This window comes from Camellia sinensis, chromosome 10 (assembly GCF_055761805.1).
Source record: "Camellia sinensis isolate YWXY chromosome 10, ASM5576180v1, whole genome shotgun sequence".
Classification (NCBI taxonomy): Eukaryota; Viridiplantae; Streptophyta; class Magnoliopsida; order Ericales; family Theaceae; genus Camellia; species Camellia sinensis.
In genome coordinates, this window is record NC_138970.1 from 45299066 (window position 1) to 45325250 (window position 26185).

The 26185-nt window shown below is 31.4% G+C and overlaps 1 protein-coding gene across 1 annotated transcript; it reads left to right on the forward strand.

Moving 5' to 3' along the window:
• The first annotated feature begins 20515 nt into the window (after window positions 1–20515).
• LOC145800347 (UPF0481 protein At3g47200-like) lies at window positions 20516–21907 on the forward strand. Its single transcript, XM_082890004.1, has one exon. The coding sequence runs from the start codon at window positions 20516–20518 to the stop codon at window positions 21905–21907; it is 1392 nt and encodes a 463-aa protein (XP_082746130.1).
• The last annotated feature ends 4278 nt before the right edge of the window (window positions 21908–26185 follow it).

The following is a 26185-nucleotide window of genomic DNA, read 5'->3' on the forward strand; positions in this document are numbered from 1 at the left end:
AATCCATACATAACACATTATCATCTCTTCAATATTCAAGTGATCGAAAACCCAATACCATCCCAATTAAGTTTTCTGTTTGGATCAATGTTTTAAGTTAAGTTAGAACAAACTCAACAATATAGTAATATTCACATAAACATGAGCATCATTAAAATGAAGAAGATAAGGAACATAGCCATAACACATGTAATATCATGCCAAGACATGATCATAAGTTAATAAGCATATTCATGGACACAAGAGCATAAAACACCCATGCACAACAAAATTTCCAAATTCAATACCATTTAAAGATTAAAACAAAAAGGGCTATTTTAGATTTTTACCAAACTCGACCTCCCTATGGTTCGTAGAGAATTTAATCTAATTTTCAGATCATGTTTCGGAAATGTGATAGCTTTTTTAGATTTTTAGTTATTTAACAAATGTTCCAGCGCTGTCCAGATTCGTCGACCGTTTCGAAAATTGGAGTTTCTCACAAATCGCTCACTCGTTTTCAACGAAACCAATTTTAGTTGAAAGATAACTCCTTAAGGAAGATTTTGACATAAAATGGAGGTCCAGAATAAGTTTTTACATTTTTCTAGAAATTTTGAAAGTTGGCTATGAAAACAGATTCTTAAGGCACAATACCCAAAACAAGAAGATTTGTGAGAAAAGAGATCCACTAAGGGAAAATTTTTATTTCTTTTGTGATGAAAACATGCTAAATAACATATATTAAACTCAGAAAATTTGCTTGAAGGTGTGCCTTTGGAAAGTTTGAGAGATTGGTATGAAAAAGATAGTTTTGTACCGAAATGAGGGAAACTACAAGACAGGTAGAATCATGGCTCAACTCTTATCATTTTTAACACAATGAAATCATTAATAACACATCTGAAAAACAATGTTTAGAACCCTTAAGAGCATGTATTTGAAAAACGAAAATGAAAGAGAGAGTTGTTTTGTGGCTTACTTGCTAGGCTTGAACAAGATTGATTTCCTCTTCCTCCCTCTCCCTCTCCCTCTCAAAACTTCTCTCTTGCTCTCCTTTCTCTCCTCTAAGCCGAATGTATGTGAGTGTGTGTTGTTTGTGTATGCCATGCTAGGGGGGTGGTTGTATTTATAGGCAATTTTGGTGTAAAAAGACATAAAGGCCCACTAGTTGGAATTGGATTGAAAAGTTTGGATTTACTTGGAGTCTAATGGAATAGGGAGTGATTAGGGAACTTAATCATGTGATTAGACAATATTTAGTTGGCCTCTAGTTGGAATGGAACTAGTGTTGGGAACACAACCCTAGATTTAAGGGTACTAGGTACTAGAGCTTCTAGAATGTCATAATTACAAGTCTTGAAAATAGGTCCCTCACATTCTCCTAGGTTGGTCGGGCGTGGGGAATGAAAAAGGAGAATATTTTATTCAATATATGTGTACTATGGACATATTCCCAATGTATATATAAAGAATTGATACCAAGGTCATCATTGCTCCAAGATTTCAAGGGATTTGTTTGTACTAAAGTACAATGATTATGGCCTAGGAGGTATGATGGCTAGCCATGTGCTCAAGATTTGGAGAGATTTTCCTATATATTATGTGTACAAATTCCATAGATATTGTGTACAAAAAAATTTGATGAATAAGAGGTACAAATATATATAGATCTCAAATTGATTTGATGGTACCTATAGTATAAAAAGTACATGCACTATTTTTAAGGTAATTCTTGAAATTAATAAAAGAAGTGAGGGCTTGGAATTAAACTCATGTATTGGAACCTTATTTATGTAGAATTAAATTAAATTAGAGTAAGGAACCTAATTCGGCTAGGATATTCCTGTTTCGATAAAAATTTTTAAAAAAAAAAAAAAAAAAAAAGCTAACCGAGAAGATTCAAAATAATTTAAGAAACTGAGGGGCTTTCAAGGAAAAAATTCAAACATAAGGGTTTTTAAAGAGAATACATTTTTTTTTTCAGGGGCTTCACACCACCAAAGCTTTAGGCCCAAGTTTCATGGAATCCACCGAAGAACCACTCTCTCTTTTGTGAACAAAACAATAAGAACAAGACTTGATGTTTGATAATCTGTAGTTCGTTGATCAGTCGATCACTTTCTATACACTAAGGAAACTCATATAAAACAGCCTCCAATAGAAACACTCTGTCTTTTCTTTCTGTCTAAAATTATGGACGGCTTAAAATCTAGAAACAACAAACTGCACACTTTATAATAAACTGAATCGCGAAGATCGCTCGAGCGCACACTTAATCGCTCGAGCGGTGTGAGTAAAGGCGGTGCAAAACATATAGGCTGACTGCTCGAGCCCAACTTTCACCTCTCAAGCAGTAAAACTTTCTTCTCAGAAGTTCAAGCTCTCTACAAAAGTATTGGATGATCATTTTCTCTGCTCGAGCGCACAAATGACCGTTCGAATGGTCAAATAACGTCAACTGCATTTTTGTTTTTTACTTTGAGGGCACTGCCCCTCGACCCTGTCGTGGCGCTATCCCTTAGACCCCCACGAGCTGATCGGGCAACTCGATCCCTGTACATAGTCAGCAAAGTGACAAACATAAAAGGATTAAGAACACAAACTCCTCTGCATAAGTACAATTTGGGTTGGATTCGTACGTAAACACTCGTAGCATTATTGAAACAAAAGAACGAATAAAATTACAACTGAAAAGAGTTTTGTCAAACGGGGATTGCCAATTACACAAACCTATCAACTCTTTCAGATGCTTTCGTTTATGTTGTAGATTTCTGAAATGTTTATCTTTAAATTTATTGGTTAAGTTTTAATTGATTGATTCATATATAAACTAACAACTTACAATTCATGACATTGGGTGGGTGGGTGGGTGGGTGGGTAGGATCTTTGGTCACATTTGTATGGTTTCATAGGATGGAGGGGATTAGGAATATGGTGAGATTGAGCACGGAAATTATTACTGTGATAGTATTAGGTTGGAGATCTAGAATAAAGAGTGTTTATTTATACACAACCGGATGAGTAATACGATAAATAGTATTAATAAATTAAATTAATATTTTTTTAATCTTATAATTATTTTTTTTAAATTCATTAAATATAATAAAAAAATCATATACTTAATCTTCGGTAATATTTTTTTTTTAAATATTTATTTCACAAATAAATTTTTCAAAAAAAAAAATTAAATTAGAATATTTTAATCCAAGAGGATTGGATTACCAGTCCCATCTCAACTCTCCAATGGGTATGCTAATACTATCCTTTGGAGAGATTGGTAATTCAATTGGACTAATAGTTCTATAACATTTTAGCTTAATCAAATATACTTTTGATAGACCTCACAGATGGTTAATTCAACCCCCTCTTCTAAGAGGCTAAACAAACATGACGTTGGTAAAATACACTTGGGATTCACATTGCCATTTGCCGACTGCTGAACTGTATAGCAAAATTCCAATCCAACGTCCGGAAAAACAAGTACATATTTCGTAGTTGTGAATGTGATCCCCACTCTCAATTACAATGGTTCCAATGGGTAGAGTTTTATTTTTTTATTTTTTTAAAGTTAAAAACTAATAATAAAAATGTCAAAAGGTAAATCTCTCATCTTTGAGTTTTTAAATAATTAGTTTTTTAAAACTTATTTAAGCTATTTGTATTTAATAAAGTAAAAATTCTATGAAACAGTTTGTCATAAATTTCAAAATTAAAATAAACTATAATAACATTATTTTGAAGAGAAAGATTCACAATGAGCTACATCATTATTTATGAAAATTATGTATAATTTTTTTTTTTTTATTTGTATTGCATTGTTGCATCTCATGAAAAAATTATGTACAATTTTTTGGATAAGTAACATGATCAGGTTTTAATGATATTTTATTTTGATTTATATAGGTTCCACTTCAGTTTTATTTTAATTTTAATGTGATTATTCATTAGTAGGCATAAATTAATAGTGTCAAACTAAATAGATCAAAATGGATTTTTTTTTTTTTCAAAAAATGTTAGGGAACTTAAAATTATAAAATATCAAATATTTTAGATAATACTTACATGAATGTAAGACTCACATCACATGGGACACACATAAGTCCCACACCATGTAACGTCGAATATTTAATAATTCATTTGAGATTTCTAATATTATTGTTGATTTTCTTTTTAATATATATATATACATAATTTTTTTTTTCTCAATAAATAAAGTTATCTCTTGACAATAAAGATAAGGATACAATGCTTAAATACATTTACACACCCTTGAAGTTAGACTTCTCCTAATCTGAAGTGGCCCCAAGTGGAAATTGACAGAAATTATAGACACTTTGGGAAAAATATTGGGATACTTACCAATCAGTTCTATTAATTAGACTTATTTACTTACAAGACCTGACTAATAAATTTATTAATGTAAATTTATTTATAAAAACAAAAGAAACTAATAAAATTATCACTTAATAAATTTATCAATAGGACATAATGGGTAATAAATCTCAAAAATAGGACATATTGATAATTTATCATAAAAGGGATTATTCACGTGAATTGAACATTATTTTTATTTTCATTTGAAATGCTAAACATTTTGAAACAAAAATTAAAATGGTGTTAAAATTATTAAAATTATAATTTTTTTTTTTTTTTTGCCTTCTAAATTTACAAAGATACTAATGATGCGTAACTATTTTGAAACAAAAATAAAAATGGTATTAAAATTGATAAAAATAAAAATTTGGGGCCCAAAATATATATATATATATATATATATATATTGTAAATTTACAAAGATGAATGATGTAATTTACCAAAAATCAAAAGTGGGAATTGTGAAGATCCTCTACACAATTTTCACACGGTATATGTTTTAATTTTCTTCTAACAATCAGGATAATTCTATTTTCACACGCATATTATTTTCAGTTCACACACTAATAAATTTTTTCTTAATATAATTTTGTCATTGAATAAAAATGTCGTAACACCTTTATTGTTTTCCATCCAAATCCTAATTTAAAACAGCACAACCATCATCCATTGCTAGCGTCACCACATTCCTCCAACATCCCTTCCAGTCGTCTCTTCTCCCCTCTGGTTGTGACCACTTTTCCTATGAAGTATACACTCCTACAAGCCCCTGCTGCAAACCACTCACTTCGAAATTCACTGTGGAGGTCTATGATAAAGCTGCGAGTGGCAACAGTAGTTGCAATAGGATGCTCAGAGTGGCCGCTATGGCAGCGAAGTAGAGGTCGGTGGATGGATTAAAAAAATTAAAATTTTGAAAATGAGAATGAGGGTATTATTAATATAAAAGATGTGTTTTGAAATTTTTTATTTTTTATTTTTTAATATATATTGAGAAAATATTAATTAAGTATGTGTATGAACGAGAAATGTGTGAAATTATAATTATCTTCACAATCACGGTGTTGTCATTACCTTAAAGTTGACTAATGCTATTCTCCCTAGGAGTTGACTGAAGACAGAAGACAGAGTGTATACAAGGATCATTTTTTTTTTTTCCCTGATACGAAACATGACATGTGCTATGGTAACTACGCAATTAAGATTAGAAAGTCAAGTTTACAAGTAGTTGATTTATTTATTTATTTATTTATCTTGATACAAAAAATGGCATGTGCTAAGGTGAGTACACAATTAAGATTAAAAAGTCAAGTTTACAAGTAATTGATTGATAACAAAGTCGGAAGGTTGAGGTAGAATAATATAATGATTTCACGTGTTTAATGTTATAGATTTTTAAAATGTTTGTCTTTAAATTTATTGGTTAAGTATAGGATATGTTGATAATTTATCCTAAAATGAGTTATTCACGAGAGTTGAACATTTTTTTCATTTGAAATGCTCACTATTTTGAAGCAAAAATAAAAATGGTGTTAAAATTATTAAAATTATAATTATTTTTTTGTCTTCTAAATTTACAACGATACTAATGATGTGTAACTATTTTGAAACAAAAAGAAAAATGGTGTTAAAATTGATAAAAATAAAAAGATGAATGATGTAATTTACCAAAAATCAAAAGTGGGAATTGTGAAGATCTTCTACACAATTTTCACACGGTGTATGTTTTTATTTTCTTCTAAAAATCAAGATAATTTTATTTCCACACACATTATTTTTAGTTCACACTGTTAATAAATTTTTTCTTAATATAATTTTGTCATTGAATAAAAATATCATAACGCTTTTATCTTTTTCCATCCAAACCCTAATTCTAAAACACCATAACCATCATCCATCGTTAGTATCACCTCTTTCCTTCAGCATCCCCTCCCGTCGCCTCTTCTCCCCTCTGCTTGCACCTTCCCCCCATGAACCATATACTCCCACAAGTCCTCATTGCCAACCACCCACTTTCAAGATTCATTGTGGAGGTTTATGATCAAGCGGGGAGTGGCAACAGTAGTTTCAATAGAATATTGAGAGTGACGGTACTGGTGGCGAAGTAGTGGTGGGTGGATAGAATAAAAATAAAGATTTTGAAATTAAAAATGAGGATATTATTAAAATAAAGAGATGTGTTTTAATTTTTTTTTAATATATATACTAAGAAAATATTCATTAAGTGTGTATTAGAGAGAAGTGTGTGAAATTATAATTACCTTCACAATCATAGTTTTGTCATTACCTTAAAGTTGACTAATGCTACTCTCCAAAAGAATTGACTGAAGACAGAGTTATACAAGGATCAATTGTTTTTCTTTTTTTCCCCCTTGATACAAAACTTGGCATGAGCTAAGGTGAGTACACAATTAAGATATTTTTTTTCTTGATACAAAAAATGGCATGTGCTAAGGTGAATAGACAATTAAGATTAAAAAGTCAACTTTACAAGTAGTTGATTGATAACAAAGTCGGAAGTCAAAAAAAAAAAAAAAAAAAAAAAAGGATCGGAAGGTTGAGATAGAATACTATAATGATTTCACGTGTTTAATAGATATAATAGTAAAATTTGTATGGGATTTAATGTGATTTTATTATGATAATGTGGAGATGACAATTAAAAATTGTAAGTCGTACAAGCTTAGGACGAAAAATTAGTCTTTGCTCAACACCAAAATGATGTCCTTTCCTATCTTTTAACAACTACAGTTTTGTCCTTGTTCTCATTTAAGTACATGTAAGTAAACCTAAATAATTGAGTGACATAAAATAAGTACATTGACTCAGAATTTCAATAAAAATAATATAATAAAAAAAAATTATGGTACGTAATCCCTTTTGATTATGATCTTTGTTTATAATTGAGTGACATCAAAATATGCACATGTTTTTTATTATAACTTATTGTGTTATTAATTATGATATATTGTAATATCTGTTATGATTCAAAAGTTGTTTAGTTATATCTCATGTGATATTTAATTATAACTCATATTTTTTTTAGTTATGATTATCATATTATTAAGTTATGTCATTTGTGATAATCAAACTCACAAATAGCATAACTTACATATGTACCATATTATTATCTTATCAAATACTTACAAAAATCACCCAAAAAGCATTTGACATCTCTTTTTAAGGTTTTGTTTGGTTTCAATTTTTAAAAAATGTTTTAAGATATACTTTTCTTTGTGTTTATTGATTTTTTTTTTGTTTTATATTTTAGTGTTTTTTTTTTTAACTTTAAATAATCAAAATTAGATGCATCTAAAATGTAAAAAAATAAATAAATAACTAAAATATAAAAAAATTATAAAAAAGAATGAAAAATCCGAATAAAAATACATACAGATTTTTGTTTGAATTTTCATTTATTTTTAATGATTTTTAAAAAAAAAATTTTTTGTGAATTTTTATTTTATATTTTAGATACATCTCGATTAAGGACAATTTTTGTATGCAAATAATATATATGTCTTATCTTCTACTATTGTTATTGGCTTTGACAATAAGATCCACTACATTTACGTTGGGGGTTTAGAAAATAATAGGAGGTATATATATTTGTAATTGGTGGAAAATAGTGTCATGTGATACTCTATTGGTGTACAAAAATTTCTCCCCGTGGACCCACGTTAAAATATGGAGGAATTGTTGGCCAGTGGTAACAAACAGAAATATTTATAAATTAATGATAAAGTTTATAGACATTAATAATTAAATTGTTATATTTTTTCACGACTTTATAATTTTTTTTAATGTATCATTGGACAGTTATTTTTTCTTAAAATATTAGGGAAATAACATCACAGTACCAGTGGAGTTAGAAAATAAATTATAGAATCATGAAAAAGTACAACATTTTAATTATTAAAATGTATAAATAGACTTTAACACAAAATCGCATAACTTAAACATAAATTCACATATGTTGATCTATAAAAATTTGAGAAATTACAACTTGACATAAGTTCTCACAAATATACGTAAGTCACCTTACAAGATCGTATAACTTAAACACAAATCCATGTAAGTTAACCCATAAAAATTTGAGAAATTCACAATTTGACGTAAGTTCTCACAAAGATACACAAGTCACCTCACAAAATCGCATTACTTAAATACAAATTCACGTAAATTAATCCATAAAAATTTGAGAAATTACTACTTCACATAAATTCTCACAAATACATAAGTCACCTGATAAAATCGCATAATTTAAACACAAATCCACGTAAGTTAATTCATAAAACTTGTCGTAAGTTCTCACAAAAATGTGCAACTTAAGTCACAAAAATACATAAATAAATGGTATACCGTATGCCTTTCACACTCAAGAATTTTCCAATATTATTATGAGAAATTTTTTTTTTAAAGATTTTATATGATAAGTGACATACAGTATTTTCATAGTAGTTGGGGTCCTTCAATATTTTCGCAGAGAAATTTTGCCTCAACACAGAGAAATTTCATCGAGAAATGTTAACAAATAAAAAAATATATATATTGGACCTCTCCTACTACCCAAAATTGAAAAGGATATTTCACTAATTTTCTCTATTATTATTGTATTGATAAAATAACTAAAAACCAATAGTTGCATTTTTTTTTTAAATTAAAAAAAAAAATGTAACAATGCATCGAGACTTCGAACTCTAAGGACTTAACAACTTTTTTTTATAGGGCTTTGATAAAGACCCCTCCAATCACCACCCCCACTACCCCTACACACGTGGCAGGTGGTGATTGGAGGAGAAAGAAAAAAAAAAAAAAAGAAATCTGACCAATCAGATCTGGGTCTTTTTCCTTTTTTATATATTATAATATAAATTTCCATCAATGAGGGGGTGACTCTACATAGCAGTTGGTGATTGAATAGTTTCCTTTGTGGTTTTTCACTTCTTTTAGGTGAAATTTTCAATTTATAACCATCAAATGTGGATATAAATAAATTTTTATTTTCAATTCAAAAATGGTTACGGGAAACTTTAAAACTCATAGGTGAAAGTCTTTGACTGTTAATTTTGTAATATAACTGTGAAATAAAAAAAAATACGTCTCCATTATACTTATGAAGTGGAAATGATCTATTGTTTTCCAATGTGACTAAAAAAATGATCAAAATTCTTATACAATGAGTAATTATTCAGTATTCCAAAATTACTATATTTCCAATGTATCTGTCCAACAGATGTGTGCCCTAGCTTGGCCTCCAAGTGATCTAAGCCTATAAATAGTGCATCAAATGTGATGTTATACACCTCGCATTACAAAATAATATACTACAACAAAGAATCTTGAGAGCACTATTTGACAACCTTATTCAACTGCACTCCATAAAACTTCCAAAACTTCTTTAAGTTTTGTGATCAAACGAGAGCACTATTTCACCATCCAACCACCCTTTGACAACCTTATTCAACTGCACTCCATAAAACTTCCAAAACTTCTTTAAGTTTTGTGATCAAACGAGATACTTGGATGCTAAACTGAAAGAAACGAGACCACTTCATACCAAGGATTGAAACACTTTTGAGGTAGCTTTATATTCTTGTTTACTTCATTTCCTTGTTTTAAAGCATGCCTTCTTGAGTTCATTAGTTGGATTTTTATATTTCATTTTTGCCAACTTGAAATTATCAGTTGTCATCAACTTCTTGATGTAAATCTAGTCTTATGTTGTTGGAAGTACTCAAAAGATTTGAATTCTCTCCGTTACTTGAATGGAATGGAAATATTCCTTTCAAGATTAGTAGTTGTGGAATAACTATAACAACATATTTTTAGGGGAAACATTAGGGTATGCACATTTAACAACATATTTTTAAGAAAATAATATAATTTCATACTTTTTGAGTTATAAAAAATAAAAAAAATAAAATGTCATAACCAAACAAAACATGAAACATGACTAAAGAATTCAAAAGTCGTAACTAAAATAATGTTATAACAAAAGAAGAAAATAACATAATTAGAGGTGCATACAGTGCACACTTTAAAGGGTGCATATGATAGAATTTCTCTATTTTTAATTCAAATTCTAAATCATTTAAGAAAAAAAAGAAAATAGTATTTCAATACTTCAACAAATAATCTCAATTTGATAAAAAAGAATTTATAAATTTGGAGGACCTCCAGTCCAAAATCTAGACTAGAAGGGGTTGTCTGGCCCGTGGGGTTTACCATGGATCTGATTTCGATAATTAGACTCGTTCATTTTGTTAGGCATTTTTTGTATTTCATCCATAAAAAAAATTAGATCGATCCAATATCTATCACTTGTTCAATTTACCGTATTTTTTACTAAAAAAAATAAACAACAATTGTGTTTTTAAAAAATGAACCATATATATTTTTTATGACAAAAACAATAAATTAAACAAGTTGTAGTTGCCGGATCAACCTTTTGGACCGGAGGAAACCTCCTCCTATAAATTTCTCTTTTAATATTGTAAAATTTTCCACGAATATGCAAAAACTTCTTTCAAATTTCATTGAAATGATATTTTCCTTAGAAAAATGATAAGATTTAAATTTACTTATTAATTATAGAAGGTTAAAAGGACCTGAAAGTACTTCACATCTGGATGTCAAGCTCCATTAAGGGAACATGAAACCAAATAAAAAGGAGACAAAATCATTTCCAAAGGTCACAAAAAAAAAAAAAAAACCAAAAAGCTGCTAAAAAACCTCTTTCCAAACAACACCGCAGTGAGATTCAGTTCCTACAATTGACACCCCCAAGGGACAAACAGTTATCCTTAATAAGCCAATAAATCCAGTCTTCTGTTAAGCCATCCACGACACTAATTTAGAACTATTATTACATACATTACAAAACAATTCATAATTATGTCACCTTTATTACTTATAAAAGTAAACCATATTCTTAAATCCAATCTCATAGAAACAAATAGAAAGGTGTTTCACTGTATAACTTAATCTCCATTCTTTGGTTTCCGATATGACAACTACTTCTTATAGCCAACCCCTCTATATGTCTCAAAAGACACATAGCACTTGTAATTGTCACTAACTGACAACTGAAAGAGCACACAAATCATAACAGCCACGCAGGATATTAGATGTACTCAATATTTTGTTAAGCCTTTGTTTGAAAAGTGGGTTGGCTTTTTGACTTTTTGATTATTTTAGTCTGGGGTTAAAAAATCTCGTTTGGGAAGGCTTTTTGGTTTTTTTGAATTTTTTGTGAGAGAAAAATGTAATGATTATAGGTTGGATGTGATGTTTTGTCTTATTAGGCTAAAATAGCCTACTTTGTCTTATATAGCTATTTTAGTCCCAACCCATCTTCCCAAACAAGCCCTAAGTAATGTTAGAGATTCAAAAAGTTTTACTAAATTTTTTATCAAATGTCTCGTACGGGTGTGCACTCATGTGAGACATTTGATAAAAAATTTGGTAAAACTTTTGAAATTTCTAACATTTTTCTATTTTGTTTGGCAACTCTACAACATTATTTAATAACTATCTCAAAGAAAGAAAAGCGTGTAAAAATCATTTGAACTACCTGGGCAGATTTCAGAACCTCTCCAAAAGGTCTCATCATGCAGTTTGTGTTGGGCATGTTTGGGGAGTGCTTCGAACTCTGCCTCAATCTGATGAGATTTCGGAATTCCTTTACCATGTCTTTCAATCCTACAAAAAAACACCAACAAAACAAAACAAAACACATATTATATAATAAGCTTTTTTAGTAGTCTCTGTTTCGATCACATTATCTAAACAGATCAAATCAAACATACTTTGAGAGAAGCAACAAGAGTTCACTGCGATGAGTAGAGAGTGTTCCATCAAGATGATCACGAAGGCTGTGAACTCTAGTCAGAACATGAGATGCCATGTCTTCATCTCTACGAAACTCAGGGGACTCTAATCGTACCCTATTCAACATTAAAATAAATATATATATATTGCCAATAGTCCCATGAAAATAGAGGAAAATAGAGTCATATAAAAACTATTGCCAACAGCCCCATGAAGGTTGATAGTGTCTATGTATGTTGTTTTTAACCCCAAGTTGTAATACCAATCATAATAGGGGGAAATGCAATAGGAAAATGTGATCCATTTATTTTTCTATTAAGCAATGGTAGCATAAAACCAAAGAAAAAATTTAGCAGTAGGAAAAAATTGTCATTATTGTCATTATTTTAAGCTTAAGAGTTGTAACTTAAAATTTTGCAATTCAAAACAGATTGTCATTCACTCAAAAATTGATTGTTCTTTGCCAATTCAGATAATGCTCACAGAAATCAATACCACTCAATCAAATGGGAGACTTACATGAAAATCCTAATAAGTGAACTTATTATCCAATAGGTCCTGTGAGAATTAATGATGTTTTTCATCAAACATTATTAAAAGGCGTCACTAATTGTTCATTTTCAATAACAATTTAAAAGTTTTATCACAACAAATATCACTAATTATAAGTTTTAGTGACAATTTAAAAAAATCGTCACAAAAAAAATATCACTAATTTTCAACTTTCTGCAACGGTTTGAAAAATTCGACATAGAAAAACGTCACTAATTGTAAGTTTTAGCGACAATTTATAAAAACAGTGACAAAAAGAAAGTCACTAAATGTTACTTTTTTAGCGACATATGCAAAAAAATCGTCATAAAAGATTATTTTTAGTGACGATTTTATTAAGACTTATTTTCAATAGGACTTTATGGGAATTAAGTCTGACTATTGGGACCTATTGATAGTTTATCCCAATCAAATCTGTAATAACATTGCATCAAAACACCACTACAAAATCATAGATAGAACGAAATTTAAGTGTAATGTATGTTATTTAATCAATGTTTTTTTTTTTTTGTCAATGCGTGATATTGAGAGTATAATTGTTAAGGGTTATTTTTAATCACATTTTTTTACCGTCATTAAAAGATAATTCCATCACTTGTTTCGACTATGATAATAAACATTTAAATCACGGATTCTAAGTATAATTAATAACCAATAAAACCTAAGATTGAACTTAAATAATCCATGATTAATAATGAGATAAAATCACAGTTATATATATTTCTCATCACGGTTAGTCTGTGTGATAAAAAAAAAGGTTCAACCACAAAATGTGAGTATCAATCACAGCATATAAATCGTGATTAAAATGCTTTGTTGATTGTTTTGTTTGTATGATGTTATGCATATTGTAGGAGGGGAGTTCTATTGTTTCTGCTGGTAGGGTCTTGGTTGGGGTAATCTGCTTTGGCTGGTAGTGCTAAAATGCTTTGTTGGTTGTTTTGTTTGTTATTTCCTTTCTTTATTTTGTTTGTTTGTTTCTGATTGGTTTCTCACCAATCTTGGGTTAGTGCTTGCATTTGATTGTGCTTCCTTTGTGGTGCCAACCTAGTTGGGATCGTTAAGGTTAGCTATGATGCTTGGTGCACACTCCCGCTTTGTTGATGTAATTTATGCATGTTTTGCTTTTTACATTAATAAAGTTTTTTTTGCTGTTCAAAATATATATATATATATATATATATATAAATCGTGATTAAAATCTGAATAGAACTAATATCTAGTGGCTATTGGATATTAATGTGTTTTGTTTTGGTTCCATTGAATTTAGAACCACAAAACAGACACTGATAGAACTTGAAACCAAAGTTTAAAATAGGGGACTGAATCCTTAGTGCTCCCTCATTATGGGTAGTTGAACAGCTTTTCTATTGCTACATGCTAGATGTTATCATAATTGAGAAATCTTGAATCTCTGAAATTCTCTCTTTAAAATAGAGCAACAAAGCTTTTAGGCCAAGCCACATTTCACTATAGAGTGGTGAAACAACAAAAGCAAAATCACAGCAAAATAGGAAACACATATCAAGCTAGATTAATATTTGCTCATCCTTTTTAGAGTCAAATTGTTTCCAAACACTATTCTTGGATAAATTTCTGTTTAGGTTGCTCTGTTTCAAAAAAATTAATTTGTCAAACCTATAAAATTAATTGGTATTTTGATGGATCAACTGCACGCATGCCAATGAATCAAAATGTTTGGGTTTACGGATCAACCTAAAATTTGCCTACATTAATAAAAGAAAAATAAACAGGATTGTAATTTATCCAACTAATAGGAATAATCAAAACTTACATCCAACTTCAAATAGAAACCAAGAAATTTATAGGCACATTCAAACTAAAGTTACAAATTCAGCAACAGAAGCACAAGAAGAACTTGCAAACTCATTGAATTTTCCAATGGATTACCTAAACAGTAATTGAAAATTCATTTAGAGGAACAGTAAAAATATAAAGAGCATGAATTTAATCAACGATTAGTATGTGATTTAATTAAGAGTATGAATTTTTGTCCAATAAGGTGTTAAAATTATAATTCTTTTCTATGAAATAGAAATGTTAGATACGAAAAAAAATATTTACAAAGTATAATACAAGCCCCAAATAGCAAACAAAAACGTTGGATACAAAATAAATAAATAAATAATAACAAAAATTCGCAGGCTAGGGTTTCTGCAATTGGAAAAATTAAGGAGATGGGCAAAGAATGAGAAACAAAGACCAACAAAGAGAGAGAGAGAGAGAGAGAGAGAGAGAGAGAGAGAATAACTTACTAGAAGGTCGCGAACACTGGTAGTAGTCACAGTTGCTGCTGGTAATCGCGAATGGAAGGGGTGAGTATTCTCCTGTTCGTGTGAGAAGCTAATGGAGCGAGACATGAGAGGGTTGGCAGAAACGAGAGAGAGACAGAAGAGAGAGATGAGTGAGTGACAGAGAAATGAATTTTTTTTCCAAATAATCCAAAAAAAAAAAAAAAAAAAACTAAATAGAGAATTGATCCACTTTTCAAACTATTTAAGAGACTAACTTACTTTTTAAAATCGTATTTTCAAAATGTGATTTTGAAATTGAAATTGCATCTTGAACATGCAATTTCATCTTAAAATCACAAGTTGAAAATGATGACGTGGTGAAATTACATGTTGAAAATGTAATTTCGATTTCAAAATCGCATTTTTAAAATGCGATTTCACAAGCATGTTAGTTTCTCAAATAGTTTGACAAGTGAATCAATTCGCTAAATAGTTGCTTTTTTTGGATTATTTGGAAAAAAAAAATTAAAAAAAATAAACTCCAGAGAAATACGAAAACAATTTTCTCAACTAAAACATAAAACTATGCCATTTTGCATAAAAAAATAATTAGAAACGAAAATATTTCCTCGCATAAAATTTCTAGAAATGGAGACGAAAGGCGAGATGGAGGGTTTGTTAGTGTAAAGATTGAGGGTTAAGAGGAAAAGAAGAGATTGAGATTACAAAAAAAAAAAAAAAAGGTACTTATATGTAAGTCTTAATAAGTGAACTTATTGTCTAATAGGTTTTACAGAAAAAATTTGTCATAAAAAAAGTTCACTAATTGTAAGTTTTAGCAATAATTTATAAAAATCATTACAAAAAAAAAATCACTAATTGTTAATTTTTAACGACATAAATAAATAATTGTTACAAAAAAATTATTTTTAGCGACAATTTTATAAAGACTTATTTTCAATAGGACTTGATGATAATTAAGTCTAACTATTAGAACCTATTAGTAGTTTACTCAAACAAGAAAAAAAAACCCGTATATAGCCACACTTGTTTAGAGATTGTGATTAAAAACAAAAGATATAATTAAACTTATTTGGAATGTGAAAAATAAATATTACCTCACTCAATTAAATTAATTGTAATCAAAATATCATTCTAATTTTTTTAATTACACTTTTAATAAAAGTTAGATATTTTTAATTTCTCGTGCATGATCTTTAGATAATATGGTAGTAGTGAAAGTTCACTACAAGGAACTTGCATTTTTCCTAATAAAAGAGAGAGATGAAAAGAGTCTACCCCTCATTCAAATCAAACTCGTGCAGAACTGAAACCATGAGATCAAAAAATTATGAGATTTGTATAGTTGTATCTTCAAATATGCATTATAAATTTTAAATCAAAAATTTAGTTTCACGTATTTCTACAACCCTTTAGTCCTTTCAAAGGTTTAGATTCCAACAAATCCGTGGAGATGAATTGAGAACAGTGAACATATAGAACCCACCCTTACTCCTTTCAAAGGTTTAGTTTCGCGTATTACACCAAAGCTTTAAGTCTGAATTTTTCAGAATTCACCGAAGAACAACTTTTTCTTTTATATTAAATGAAACAAACAATCATTTGATGTACACTTCTCAAACCATAAGTTAAACTCAAACAAATATCAAAGAAATTAACAAAGAAGCTCCAAAAGAAAATCCTAATATCCAAGAAGAAGATTTAAAAGTCGTAATCCTAAAAACACACTAAATCACAGCTTTATAGAGATCAGGGCCGCGATGCTCGATCGAGCGAGGAGACTAAAATGCATGTTTTTCCGAGTGTCTTCACTCTAGCCACCAAAGTGTCGCTCGAGCGAGAAATGCACCTTCTTAGTATTTTTACAGTCAAAGCAAACTTCTAGGACCAAAGATTCTGCGTTTAGGTTAGCAAAATGACAAACATGATATGATAAAGGTCACAAACTCCTCTGCATAGGTCCAATTTGAGTTGGATTCGCATCTAAAAATTCATAACTTCATTGATAAAAGATCGAATAAAATTACAACTGAAATAAATTTTGTCAAACGGGATAGCCAATAACAAAAACCTAGCAAACACAATAATTTTTATATTTTTACAAGACTTGTGATTTTCTTACACAAAATGCAAGGACAATCAATAGTTCTTGGTTAGACTAGCAAAACAGTTTCTAACCTTCCCATTCTATCTGGGAGCTCACATTATACCCTCCACTATTCATTAAAGCCACACTAGCATCCTCCCACCAAGGCAATAGGCAATGTAGAAGACCCAGAGATGCACTAAGTAACAAAGGCAGCATTCTCTGTTATGCTTAAATAGACGAGAAACGCAAAATGTAAAAGTTCCTGTTGATTGTTGTATGGTGTGACATATTTACAATTGAAGGTGAGAAATCTAATTATATAGGATCTATTTTGTATCACCTGGTCTTACCATAAAACCAAGGAGTACAAAAATTCGAAAATTCTATTTTTAGGGATGAAACCTAAAGTAAATGGCTCAAAAAGATTGCTCAGGTCAATCAGTAGGGGGTCTGGGAGTGGGAGGAAGTCAATCGGATGTAGTTCAAACCACCTAAAGGCAGCCTTGAAGAAGTTTGAATGCATTGATTTGTTCCCTCTATGATCCTCGATGATTTGTTCCCTAGAGGATTTTGTTTGTAGTGAACCCAAAAAATCGCGAGTAGTTGTGAGTTCACCACATTCTTAATGATTTTTTTTTTTTTTTTTGGGGGGGGGGGGGGGTTAAGTGTTAAACTGGAAAGTTGTGAAGAGCTAATTTAGTTTAGTTTTTTTTTATTATTTAATTTAACCTAGTTAAATTAGTTTCGTTTGAAAAGAATTTTTGGTATTTTTTTATTTGAATGTGATGATTGTAAAAGAAATAATGAAATGATTATAATTTAGATATGAGATTTTGTTTTATTAACTTATTTAGGCTATTTTATCTTTTTGTGTTTACTTAAACCAAAAAAAATTATTGCCAAACGGCAATTTTGTCATTTTATCAAAGATCGTGTGAAAAAAAAAAATTAACAATTTATAATAAATTTTTGAGTTTTTAGTTGAGATATTTAGCCTGTGTTTGGCAAGTGGGTTTGCAGGCTTTTTTGGCTATTTTAGCCACAAAAAACAAAATAGGCTATTTTAGCCATAACAAACAAAACATCACATCCAACCCATAATCATTATATTCTTCTCTCACAAAAAAATTCAAAAAAGTCAAAAAGCCAAAAAGCCCTTCCCAAACCAAGCTTTTAAGCCCAGGCTAAAATAGCCAAAAAAGCCAAAAAGCCAAAAAGTCAACCCACTTCCCAAACCAAGCCTTAGTTCCTAAACATACCTTAATAACGTTACAAATTCTTAATAAAAAATAGGAATATTTACACACAAGTCTTAATTTATGAACTTATACTTCATTAAGTCCTTACTAAAATTTGTTTGACCTTCAAATCCAATTTAATTTTTAATAGTCGGAATTGTCTTTCAAACAATGATTGTTCATCATTTATGATTATCTATAAATGAACATGATGATTTGACATTTATTTTAATTTTCAAAATTTTCAAACATCAACTTTCAAATTGAAAAAATTAATAAAAAAATTATGTGCAAAAAAAATGAAACTAATATTCTTTAAAAAAAAAATTAAAATAACTGAATTATTTTTTGTGCAAAACTAAAAATTTTGTGTCTATAAAGGAACATGATGATGGAACATTGATGTACAAAAAAAATAAATAAAATTAAAAATGAAAAAACTAATAACTTTCTCAGCTTTAAAATTAGAAAAAAATTGGTAACGTTCTCGATTTTATTGGATAGTTGAATCAAACTAATAAGTAAAAAGACAAAAACATTTAATATCATACACTGTTTTTGTTTTTTACCAGTTAGTAAAATAATTATCTAGAATATTACTATACAAAATTGATAATATTTTTAATTTTAAAAATTGAAAAAAACTGATAATATTTTCAATTTTACATAAAACATATTGGCTCAAAAAAATTTAAATAGGACCTGAATTATTATAACATTTATAAATAAAACTTTTAAACAATTAACTCTCGCAAATATTGATTATTTTAACTACAAAACATTTCAAATAGTCTATTAACACCCTAGTGGTACTTCCCACCTCACACATTTTTAAAATTTGACACGCATCTCGTTTGTTATAAGGTAGATAAGTGCAATTCTTAAAGTCAACGAATCACCAAGTTTATTCAAGATAATTGATATTGTTCCCAATAATATTGTACAAAGAAAAAAATGATTTATTTAGAATGATAGATGCGTCTTGTTGTGGACCACTTATTTAAAAATAAATAAACTTTTGGGATTCATAATTTTAAAATGTGATGAATCTTGGTGTTATATCATTTTAAATAAAATTATTTTATAAAAATTATATTTGTATATTATTTGTACATTATTACATGTCCAAAAAATATTTTTAAAAAATGTCTAGATTTGAAATTTATGAATTAAATTCATTCTTATTGTGGCCCACCCTCTAAATCTACATCAATACATTAAATTTTTGAAAAAAATTCTGAATATATATATATATATATATTTTTAGTACATAGCATTTGTTATATTATTTTCCGCATAAACAAAGGCATTCATTTAAAAATAAATGATGATAAGATATGTAAGTTTTCAAAGTTCTCAGTGTAGAAAAATCTTATATCGCATATTCTTTAGAATGTGTGTATCATATGCTCTGATTGTGAAAATTTGTGGTTTTGGTTGCCAATTATGAGAATTTGTGATGGTTAGGATTGGAGCAGCCTTTATGCTTTTAGAACTTGGAAGGATGAATATTGAGAAAATTACACAACATGGTAACTTTTCAAAAAAAAAATATCAAGTCAATGAAAAACTTTATACATATTAATAATAAAATTTATAAATTTTTACATAAATTTATATATTTTTTTGTACATTACTGACATGTAATAATACCATGAATATTTTTACTGAATTTTTTTACCTTTTGTGGGATTTTCCATGTGACACGCCAAGCTTCACTTAATTATGATTTGAGAAATGTTAGGGATCATGAAATTTTTTTCATGAAAATGATCATAAAACATTTGTGACCCTCAGATTATCCTAATTAGTGTGTGGTGGTTTATTGTAAGTGTAATTCAAAGGTCACAAATCTTTTATGACAATTTTCATGAAAGACTTTTTATGATACCTAGCATTGCTGTTATGATTTCCCATGCACCAAGGATCCTCTAGAGTGAAATTTTCCTAAAGTTTCCTAGAGTGCTACATTGTGTGGTTGAGATTTACTGGCAAGTCACATCAGAAAAATTGATGTGACTTGCCAGTAAATCTCAACCACACAATGTAACACTCTAGGAAACTTTAGAAAAAAATCACTCTAGAGGATCCTTGCTCTTTTCCATGCCACACATTTCATTTATTTGTCTTTTCTTGTTCTTGGTTTTGAATATGCAGTACTACTCTACACAATGTCGAATGATAACCAACCCCAGGAGTCCGAAAGGAAACGCGAATATTGGATAATTTCGATTAACAATAAGCTAGCTGAAGTGAAAAAGCCGTCACAGTTGAGCATATATAAAGTTCCGAATAAACTTTTAAAACTCAAGGAAGATGCCTATACACCTAGTATTGTGTCCATCGGACCTTTTCATCATAACAACAAAGGGATGCAAGCTTTTGAAGAGCACAAACGGCGATACATGCTACATCTTTTTATGAGAACATCTCAAGATGAAACACGCCACACCCTCCTCATGGAGTGTGCCGCTGCCATACTAGAATTGGAAGAAGAAACTCGAAGATGCTATTCAGAAAAAATAGGCTTGGACGAGTATGATTTAGCTGAAATATTGCTAGTTGATGGCTGCTTCTTACTCGAACTGTTTTTGAGATATTCAGAAATTGAGAACCACGAGGAGGGCAAAGTTGAGGACCCCCTTATCAATAATGCTCAGACTATTGCAACTCTTCAACATGATTTGGCATTACTTGAGAACCAGATTCCTTTTTCTGTTCTGGAGACTCTGTTCCAAATTATAAAATACCATCTGCCAAAAGCATTACCATTCTCATTTACTGAGCATAATGTGGCCACTTTAGCATTACTCTTTTTCAAATTGGCATTGGGTTTGAGCAACGAAGCAATTCAAAGGAAATCCTCGGAACTCTCTGGTACGCATTTACTTGATATTTTGCATAATTTTTACCTCCCCAAATATGAAACGGTGAACCATTCTGAGTTCCGCATATCTCATAAAATCCCTCAATCTCAAGACTTGCAAAGGAGTGGATTGAGAGTTTGTGCCACAAAACTTTTGAAGGCAGGAATTCGTTTTGCAGCCAACACAGCTGACGCAAACGAAAATTTATTAGACATAAATTTTTCTGCTACTGGTGTTGTTACAATGCCACCATTACACATACAAGAAGCTATAACAGAAACAATCTTCCGAAATTTGATTGCTTTTGAGCAATGCGGCGGAACTGGCGAACATCACATTGCATCATATGTCTTTCTTATGAGAAGTCTCCTCCATTCCTCCGATGATGTTGGAATTCTTCGTAAAGAAGGGATCATAAAATATGATTTTAGTGGTGAAGATGTTACAAGTTTGTTTAAATCTATATGCAACGGAGTTGTTTTATACGACTTCTATTTTTCCAAGTTGCGTGAGGATGTTAATCGCTACTACTACAACATGTCTCGATGGCGCAAGTGGCACGAATATGCGTCAGTCTTGCGTCATGATTATTTGTCCAAACCATGGACTTTTATCTCAGTCAACACTGGATTGATCGTTCTCATCTTGACCGCCATGCAAACCTATTACACCGGCTTTCCTTACTATCATCACTGAGTCCTAGTGGCAATGCCACTGCAACCCAGAGCTATCTTTTTTTCCTTTCTCTTTTTTTAAACGTGTAATGGAATAATCTCATAATTTTATAAAATTGTTTATTAAGTTTTTATTTTATCGGGATTTTATAATATATAATAAGATGAATTCATCAATAAAGTTTCTGTAAATCAAAACAAAAAACACAGAATATGCAGCGGATTAAAATGATCAGATCATACCTTCTTGATGATAGAACCTTCTTGGATAAATCACGTGCTTCCAGGAAACTTCTTGATGAACCAACCCAGCAGTGGAGTGATATCACAGATTGAATATCACCCACACTAACCACAGTGTCAAAGACTTGATCGTTGTGTTTTTGGGAGAGAGTCAGTGTATGGGTTGAAACAGACTCAACGTTGTTTTTCTCTTAGATTACCCATAACCATATAACAAATATTTAATATATTATAATATCTATCCATATCAGTTAAGATACAGATAATATCTAATATATATTATATCTATCTATATCAGTTCAAACTGATAACGTCTGTTTCAAGAGTGGTTATCCTAAATAGGTTTGATTTCAAAATCAAAACCTATTTGGATAAGGATTCAAAATCAAATTTAATGGTCATGCCACATGGGCGCCCATTACTAACATCTCCCACTCGCACATGAGTTGGCATGACACTGCCACATCTCTATCTCAATCTCCCCAAAAACGAACAATCTCATACTAGCCAATGCACCGTGCGACCGCTGAGAACACCTGCATGTGGGAGCTCTATACTAGAAACTCAAAATGAGCCAGCATAGAGACATCAACCCAAAAAAGAAAAGAAATAGTGTCTCATATACCCCAGACCCATCTAATTACACCGGTCCAAAAAACATCTCTAATCCCTCAAAAAGAGCATGTTTGACCCTCTCAATTCTTGCAATATATTCACACTCAATTCGTCTCTCATACAGAGCGATATGAGTTGCCGGCAGTGAATATACAACAGTGGTGTAATACTAGATGATCTTCCCTTTGCACTCATGCCATTTAGTTTAGAATTGACCGCTTTCCCAGTGATGTCCCTTAAGGCCGAATCATGCATGACCGCAGGCAACATACCAAAGTAGCAGAACATCAACCCCTTACCTTATGACATAGTCAAAAGTCACAAAAGGGTACATAAATGAAAGTCATATCAATAATGACACGTAAGACTCACACGGTGAGGAAGCAGGGATCCATTCTCTCACCTCATTACTCGGTCGCCAAGCACATATAGTATGAATACATGCTACGGTGGAGTAACTCTTCCATAAAGAGTGACGTCATACTCGATACACCGTACAGATATTAGTCTAGTCGCTTTCTAGCGTCTAACCCGAATTCTCTATTTGCTCGCCTTCTAGGCGCCAAATGAGATCTCGCATCTGGCTAATCATAACAGGCACAACATGGAAAGTGGGTACTAACATCCATGTTTGGTCCTTAACACGACCTCATCTTGGTTATAACCAAGGCGACATACATAGTGGATGATTTAAGCCTCTCTTGGCTCCAAATAAAAATAAACCACCAGTCTCATCCTTGCTCGCTCCTAAGCGCCAAGGGCGATTGCTCGTGTGAGTGAGCCAATCTTGCCTGCTGACATCATCATTTGCTAATCATTATGACACAAACCATAATAGTGTCAACATCCCATCATCTCAAAATAAGTGATCGATTTTAAAAAAAATTGACCACAGCTTGCGCAATTATGGATTTCAAACATAAGCCTTATCAGCACCTCTTGCGATAAGTATACACAACGGAATCCACCATGTGCGCCTCACATGAAATGATTTAAGATCACTACCTCTTGCGCAATAACCTCTCTAAAGATATTTTTGGTGACCAATTTGCGTTTATTCTTAATGCGCCCAACTAGCGCAGATGCGCCCAACTAGCGCATTGAATTTTACAAGGAGCAAATTAAAATGCTTCTAATATAGCATTTTATCCACAGTCTAATGAGCAAGGTCAATGTCTAAACAACTCAGTTGACCATTTACCAAAGATAACACTTATCATGCCGAATACGCCCACATAGCGTACTTTAGGCTCCCATTACAAAGAAAATCAAGGAATATAGGTCCTCCCAAAGACAATCCGAGGATTCACTCAATAGCTAAGGCTCTGGCTTTTACCGATAGGTAAGTCAATGGATTTGCAATTTTGCATCTAGAATCATTCTAGGATATTCTCTATGTAAGTCATCGAAGATAAACCGAGAATTTTCCTAAAACAATCCCTAAGGATCGTACATCCGAGCATATAAATTACATCACCCATGTCCATCATATCTAAAATAGAGGACTGCCCACCCTAGATGGCGACTACCTTATAAATTCCTGGCTCATAATGACTAAGTAAGGAAAAACTTCTTTTGGACCATTGATCATGCCTCAGTGGTCTTCATCGATCATCGTTGCCCTATCATGGCTTGACGAAATCTAAGAACCACTGTTTGGATAACTGTTTTAGGCTGTAAAAGATTTATTGGAACCAGCAACCTTTTTGCGCTCCTAACTTTTCACCATAAAAGCAGAAGGTAAATCCTTACGGATCTACTTATCCAATTCTCTAATGAAAAAACGGGTCACAATGTCCACAAATCAATGTTCCGAACTTATGTCAATCATAGCCTAAGTCAAAATAACCTCACTCCCCAGGAGGAAGTCTTCTCATGGTCAACACTTTCCTCAATGGTGCGACCATTCGGTATCTAGCGAGCCTTATGCCTCAACAATGACTATCCAAATTACGCATAACTTTATAACAGTTTTGCGTCATAATGGAAAGTCAACCAAATTATAAAAATGGTTAATCCTCAAAGACTTTGTCTTAAACTGCGCAACATTGATCCACTTTCTAAAAACAGGGGACTAGAGCCTTTGGCATTATCCTAGGCTCTTTATCATCTTGCGGAGCAATCATGAATGTTTCCCTCTCAATCACCCAGTGATGACGTGGAAAATTTTCACATTTGCTACCACGCAACTAAGAATGTAGAGTATTCTGCTCTAATGGAGTAATCCATTAGTAGACACATCGCTCCCACTGTCCCTAGGATATTGGAAATTTCTTTCCATTCTCAACTAGGCTACATAGAGCGCTATGCTTGGAATTCTCCATCTTATAGAGTTCCGAAAACTCTATTCACGTCACCTTTACTAATAAAACTTTATGTGACTTAGTTACACTACCACAAAGCTGCTTACCTATATGCACATGACCCGGAGGGTTTGCATGACCGCATACAATAATGCGCCACACGACCCTTTGTGTTTACAAGACAGCATACAATAATGCGCTATAGAACCCTAGGTCTTAACTTCGCAATCTTATGAGAAGTAGAATAAAGATAAGCTGCTTAATGGTTACAGATCGCCCATAGATGGCTCTCTGCTAACCCATTACTCAAAAATGGAGTGTAAAATCTGATATGGAGGGCACTTAGTTAGGGATATAGGCAACAAACTAGTGCAATTCCCAATTGGGAAACATTTTGCGCCATTATCTACCTAACATTAACAATATTTAATTCCTTATCTCTACTACACCAGTGTGTTGTTGAGTACTAGGAATAATCAATGTTCTAAGCATCCATCTCTCTTCACAGAGTTTTTCTGAAAAAATAACTCAAATAGATACTCGCCACCTTGGTCAAAACTAAAAGCACAAAAAACTCTTATCTAATTGATCTCGACCTCATATGTGCAATGTCAAAAATCATCTCAAAACTTTTGACTTATGGGAGATCAAATAGTCTTGACTCAGATGCGTATCGTAATCTATAAATGTGTCGAGATTGAGGCTTAGCTATTGTACCCTCACACATATCTAGTCACAAAATATCATAGTGGACTAAATGCGCCAAAACAAATGACCTTCTGCGGCTTTCCTACTTACTTGTGCGCACCCATTGCGAACAAAGTTACACATTCACATGAGAGCAGGATGTCATAAGCGAGTGGGCCCGAGAAGGCCTACTCAAACCATCGTGTCATCATCTCATTAATGTGATTAAGTATAATAAGCCACTGGTTCATGACCAATGTCATAAACTAATTCCAATCATCTTAATGTGTGAGTTCTCGAAGACAAGTTTTAAAGGTTTAGGCCCAACTAGGTAATGACTCACGACTAAGTCATATTCACTAGATCATAAAAAAGAATGTCATGGAGATATCAACTGCGCCTAAGTCGCAAATTTAACTAGTAAGTGCTAATCCCCTGCACCTTCAAGTCAA

Coding starts and splice junctions, on each gene's coding strand:
- LOC145800347 (XM_082890004.1), top strand. CDS start 20,516: ATGTCGAATGATAACCAACCCCAGGAGTCCGAAAGGAAACGCGAATAT.